The 6505-nt window shown below is 41.0% G+C and overlaps 1 protein-coding gene across 1 annotated transcript; it reads left to right on the top strand.

Moving 5' to 3' along the window:
• Positions 1-751: 751 nt before the first annotated feature.
• On the top strand, positions 752-6200 carry ppp1r13l (protein phosphatase 1, regulatory subunit 13 like; the record flags this gene model as incomplete). Its single annotated transcript, XM_010796245.1, has 6 exons — positions 752-945; positions 1106-1194; positions 2558-2930; positions 4005-4447; positions 5380-5511; positions 6063-6200. Coding segments are annotated over 6 exons (1369 nt in total), but the record flags the coding sequence as incomplete, so codon positions are not given.
• Between the last annotated feature and the right edge of the window lie 305 nt (positions 6201-6505).

Genomic DNA, 6505 nt, shown 5'->3' with positions numbered 1-6505 from the left:
GATGAGAGCTGAGAGAGATGAGGATGAGAGAAAACATAAAACAAGTCGTGGGCTACTTTTACTCCTCTTTTTTTTGTTTTTTGCAGTGTATATATTCAGCACATTTTAACATTATTATATGCTTACCTTTAGCCTGTGTTTACTCAAAGAAAATGTATTCAATTTAATTATTTTAACCTGCTTTATTTGGGGGTGGACCTCATATCCTCTAGGGGGGCCCGGGGAAGATAATTTTTTTAAGTTGAAGTTAAAAGCATCAATCTGGTGCACGTTGAGCACAACATGAATGTATGGGTAAAGCTCTCAACACTCAGATGAAAGGGAGCTGTATACTTTTCAATAATCCAAACATCTTTAGAATATGATCACAACCAACAAATCATTTAAACTGGTTTATTCTTACTCTTATGTTACCTAGTTAGCATTCTTTCTTTTTATTTATGTATATTTTACTAATCACTCCTCTTTTAAACTGCTTTTCTTTTTTTACTGTCCTATAGCACACATTGGAATGATTTTTTACTTTATTTTTTACAACTAGGCTATATTAAATAGATAAAGGTGTGCTCTCTCTAGCTCTCTCGCTCTCTCTCTCTGTCTCGCTCGCTCACAGAGGCTGTGTGCTCCTCCGTGGCGATGACGGCTTGCGTTAAGAAATAATAATAAACATAGGCCTATTTGTAAAGTGGGGGGACACAAACTGGATTTTGAAAAGTGTCACGGTTAAACTCCTTATGAAGTGGTGAGGTGCCGCACACTTTGAGAAACACTGCCTTAGTAACACCACCCTTTGTCTGGCAATCATTTTGTGTTCCTTTCACTTTATTTCTCAATCTCTTGTTCCTCTCCTAGAGGAGGGTGTGCACCGGCAGAAGAACTCAGGAAAGTGGAGCGAGACAGATCTAGACGTGTCCTACGACAAGAAACCTCACCACACCTATGACAGTTGGTTTATTTTTGCTACTTTCTCAACTTCTATTTCTTAAGGAAAGTCTTGGAATTAAGCCAGGACAAAACTATTTGGATTCAAGGCCTGAGGTGCCCTGGTGCTCTGCCTGTCCCGTATGTGGTCTCTGTGTTCTAACTTCACACTTTCCTGTTACAGAGACAGAGTGGCTACAGCCGTCTGTGCCAAATAGCTGCTGGAGAGAGTCCAACCTCGATGGCCCCCTTCAGGCCCCAAGCCCAAAAAAGGTGGGTGGTGTTAACAGAGAGGCGTTCAAATAGCTACTCTGATAGATTCATTTGCCTGGCTTATGTTGTAGCCCAAACTTTTATTGCTACAGAGTTCCACAAATTGGGAGTAGCCGCAAGTCACCTGGCACTGTTAGGCACAGATGACAACAGGGTGAATCGAGGTGAATGTGGGAGAGGATAGGAGTTACAAAAGCCGGTTGAATGAAAAGACTCAGTTATATAATTCTTGACTCAATGGGTCAGAAAAATACAATAAGTACAATGTTACTGGCTTGCCTACTCTATCATTATTCATCGAATAAATCTTGTTTTAAGGATTATTTTCATTTTGTTTTTTTAATTTGTATTATTAAATTATTGTACCCTTTGGTTCTGGGTAGGCAAGTTTTGTAATGATAGTTGAACCACAGTATTTTGCTGTAAAATATAAAAACAACAAGCAAAAAGAGTGTTAAAAGCTCCATAGAGATGTTAATGTACAGTATGTGATAATTCTCCGGGGCATTACAAACCAAGAGCCTCCTCAACTCATAGCATTTAGTTCCTACAAGATGATTTCTCAATTTTTGGCATCAATCGAAAAAGTTTATAGTGGTGCGACAGAATCAGTGTTACTTGCTTAAGTTAAGTTGACTCAGAAAATATTTGCCTCCAACTTGTCCACCTGAGCTTAAGTTAAGTGTTTATTTTTTATTTTGGTTCATCAATTACTTTTGTTCTATTGTACCCCCTTTGTACTCAAAGACACAATCTATATGCTGTTAAATAGAAATAAAAAGCTAAAAGAGGATACAAAGGTGGTATCTTGATTATCTGCAAACATGGGGACATAAAGGCTGTGGCTATGTGGATAGAGTGCTGGACTTCGAATCAGGGGGTCACAGGTTCAAACCCCACTGCAGTCAGCATGTCGTTGTGTCTCTGAGACACACCCAAATTGCTCCTGTGGGGATTGCCCACAGTATTGAGTATGTAAGTCGCTTTGGATAAAAGCGTCTAACAAGTAACATGTAATGAAGGCTGAGAAGAAACACATCAATGATTTTAGGCAATGAAATTGGGGTCAGTGTGGTGGATTCAATAAGACATGACACAATAGAAGGGCAAAATCTAAAATATGTAAATACATACTAAGCATAATAATGTTATATATTTGGATTGCAAAAACATTTCTCAGACCGTTTTCATTTGTCAGTTAACCTTTCTTGGTGCAACCTAATTTTTATAATTCTTTTTACAAATATGATTTAAAGAGCCACCAATGATTATCCATAATTAGATAAATTAAACTCCAAGTTATACAGTTATTTGATTCAGTGGAGTAGGATGACATGTATCCCTCTTTTACTTTCTGTTCAAGGATCCTCGCTCTCAAAATCTCAAGTTTTCCCACGCGTCTCTCCCGCGTAACATACGTATAACAGTGCCTCCAGATGTTTCATCCCCAGTCCACTCCCAATACCAGCCTCAGCCCATCATCTCCCGTATTTCTATCCCCCCAACATCGTCTCCGTCCCGCCAGCGCAAGCCCATCCCTCTCTCTGTCATCATGCGTCTACAAAACCCCCGCTGGGGAGGAAGACCAGTCCCCCACCCCAGACTCATGGGAGGAGACGGTGATATGGCCCCTTACCCACCAACCGTGCCATTTCCGAGGGAATTCTTCCACCAACTTGTACCCCCGTCACTGCAGCACCCACCTGAGCTGAGACAGCCGGCAATGTACAGTGACGGTAAACTAATTTATTATCTGCATACACATTCTGACTCTCCCATGTGTTTCCATCATGGAAACAAAGGGGACTTCTTGACATGCATACGTTTAAATATAAATCTCTTTTACTTTGAATGTTTTGAAAATGCACCACTACTGCATACTGTTGGCTAGTTCTAATGAAAGATGCATCCGTATAAACATACATACACATTCTTAAACTTGCATAAAGCATCAAATGTGAAAAGTCTGCTAGCATTGAAAACACACTGACTGACAGCATTAAGCACGGGTACACAGTGCACATTATTTAGATACAAGTTGTTACCCTTCTGGTATTAGTCCTTATAAGCGTACAGGCGACACATTGTTTCACACAACACACTCGCCTTCTAACATGTAAATCTACAATATAAATATGCAATATAAATCTCATATCTGCATTACCTCTATAATGTTACACTTCACGACTTTTCACCACTTTGGCTCACCTGAAAATACTGAAACAAAAGCACATCAATGCAATGTAGCTAAATACTTTCAGCTAGGTCTATGGAGTTACGCATCTGTATGAACATTCATGCACATTCTTATAAGTCTGCTGCAATTAACCCGCAAAGCACACTGACTGAGCACAAACTTATATTTAGCTACAGGTGCTAACACTACTGGAACTAGTCCATACCATACCATACACGTGTACTACTTTTATCATTTTTATTACCTCTTTTGCTTACCTGAAGACAGAAAAAAGCACATCACAGCTTAATTCTATCGGCTAGGTCTAATAAATGAAGCGTCTGCCACTTCTGCTTCTCACATTATGATCCCCTAAGGGCCTGTGTGAGCTTCACTCAACTTTACCATAACTTTACCTAAAATATATTACATTTGCCATGACACATGAACATATATCCGATCATTCTAGGTTACTCAAATATTACAAAATATATAAGTGCTTATACTAATGATTGCAGTTCCCATGTATATTAACATTTTAATCCAGCATTATGGCCAAGCATTCCTGTGGGTTTGACACCGTTTTCACATGATCTTTGTTTAACCAACATTTCAAATGTGTCCATCTTTGCAGTGCTGAACTCCGGGGATATAGATGCAGAGTTAGAGCGGCTGGACTTAGTTCATCACATGCCTGTGATTCAGGAGACTCCCAGCACACCAGAGGGCAGCAGCGAGGGTATGGTCCCAGCCCCCCGGCCCCTCAGCCCCACCAGGATGCAGCCAGTGGTGGCCCAGAGCGAGCAGATCCCCAACCTGGAGGAGCTGCTCCGCATCCGAGCAGAGATCCCCCGGGCCCTGAAGCGGCGGGGCTCCCAGGATCCTTCCAAGCCACTGAAGAGCGCCTCCCACTACCAGCCCAACCAGTACAAAAACCTAATTGACAAGCTTTTCCGCAAGAAGGCCCACCGTCAGAAGGGGGAGAAGGGGAGTGAGACCAGCAGCTCCTCAGAAGAAGAGGACTTCGCTACACCTCCTGCACATCTACCTGCAGCCACAATGCAGCAAGATTTCAGAGTAAGAAAAGGGTTAGAGCGACTGAGGATGTTATAGTCTCTGGACAAGTAGAACTATGTAAATTGTCTTTAGAAATGCCTAATTAATTATGTAAGGGACAACATGCAATGCGCTTGTCATTATTATGAGCAGAACCTAGTATAGCTTCCACTAAGAACATAGTCTGTGCTAAAGTGTATCAACGGCCTAACTTAAAAATGTATTCTTTAAGCACTACCAGAGCCTACATGTATACTGTGTTCCCTCAAGTGTTTACTTCCCGTCTGTCTGTCTTCTTCTGCTGTTCCCTTTAGTGTTAACTTCCCGTCTGTCTTCTTCTGCTGTTCCCTTTAGTGTTTACTTCCTGTCTCTCTTCTTCTGCTGTTCCCTTTAGTGTTAGCTTCCTGTCGCTCTTCTTCTGCTGTTCCCTTTAGTGTCTACTTCCTGTCTTCTTCTCTGTCTGTCTTCTTCTGTTGTTCCCTTTAGTGTCTACTTCCTGTCTGTCTTCTTCCGCTGATTTCTCTGTCCCACAGCTCTCTAAGTCTTTAAACTCTTTCTCTCTCTTGCACTGTTTTGTTGTTATTCTTTATTTTCTTGTTTCAAGCTCTTCACACATATATAACGTATGATCGAGGAACAGAAAACTATGGTATTGACGTTAAACGTATCATACTTCTTTTTGCGGATTAATATTACTGCACAAAGTCACTTGATCAGTGATCCTTACCAACAGTCTGCTATCGAAAAAAATCAGACAGCTGAATGTCCAAATTGCCCAATCAGAATCCAGTTCTTAAATAACCCTGAAACAATGTGCTTTCTACACCGTGTAATGGCATTTAAACATGCTAGTGGACTTACATTGCAATAATTCTCAATAAAAACAGCATATTTTGCATTAGGTTCTGAAACCCATGTGATTGATGATCTCTTCCTTCTGTTTCTCTCTCCAGCTCTACCATTCCATCCTGCGGCGACCCAAGCACAAGAGTTCTGGGAGGCGAGCCCGCCTCAGCCCGCTGGTCCTGCTGCTGGACGGGTCGCTGGTCGGAGAACTGGAGACGGTGCAGAAGGCCGTGCAGGAGGTGTGTGTGTAAATGAATATGCCTGATTGTAAATACTGCAACTTGAACTACTCTGCTGCTACTATTACTCACAGTTATACCTCACATGTACCCAATATATTAAACTCATTGCAACAAACATAGCTGATTCAGGAAAAAACAACAATTAGACATGTCTCACTAGAACTTAAACACAATTGCAGGAAACATATTGGTGCTTATTCTACATATGCGGAATTATTTTCTTGGACAAACTTCTTCAAACCAGTGGAAACTAAGAAAGCAAATTCTAGTGCAAAAGTTGGTGCTCCAGTTCTGGATTTCGACTTTAGGAAGCCCTTAAGAATATGTGATATTTATTTTTCGGCAATGTTTGCTGACTCTGCTTTCCTTTTCTTTTGACACCTCCCTGCTGCTTCTTATTTATACAGAAATACATTCGACTGAGAGTCACTCGCAGTACAACAGATATACTTCTATTTGAGCAAGTTGGGGGTTAGGAGCAAGTCGTTTTGAAACCAGGATAAAGTCAGTAACAATAGAGAGAGGCTGATGAGAAATGTTTTCCATAGATGAGCGACCCCAGCCAACCCAACGATGAAGGCATCACCGCCCTTCACAATGCCATCTGCGGCGGCCATTACAACGTGGTGGACTTCCTGGTTCGTATTGGAGCCAATGTCAGCGCTCCAGACAGTCACGGCTGGTAAATATCTGGACATTATTTAACATCTATTTCCTCTCTCCAGTGGTAGAATGTACATTTATTCTAGTAGAATAGAATAGAAAGGAATATAATAAAAAAAAATTATTGTCATTGCAACAGGTACAACGAAATAAAAAAAGCCTGTCATGCCCATATCAACAACAAGTCAAACTAGTGGGAATGCTTTATGCTGAAAATCTGACGCTAAACTGCTATGCTGAAATGTAATGTGTAAGAAGAAAGTGAAGAATTTAGATTGAAATGATACATGAACACTGGGGGCTTGAATGTGTGATGAGAGAAGAAAAG

This window comes from Notothenia coriiceps, unplaced genomic scaffold (genome assembly GCF_000735185.1).
Source record: "Notothenia coriiceps isolate Sejong01 unplaced genomic scaffold, NC01 NC01_scaffold00002271, whole genome shotgun sequence".
Taxonomy (NCBI): Eukaryota; Metazoa; Chordata; class Actinopteri; order Perciformes; family Nototheniidae; genus Notothenia; species Notothenia coriiceps.
This window is presented reverse-complemented; position numbering and strand designations above follow the sequence as displayed.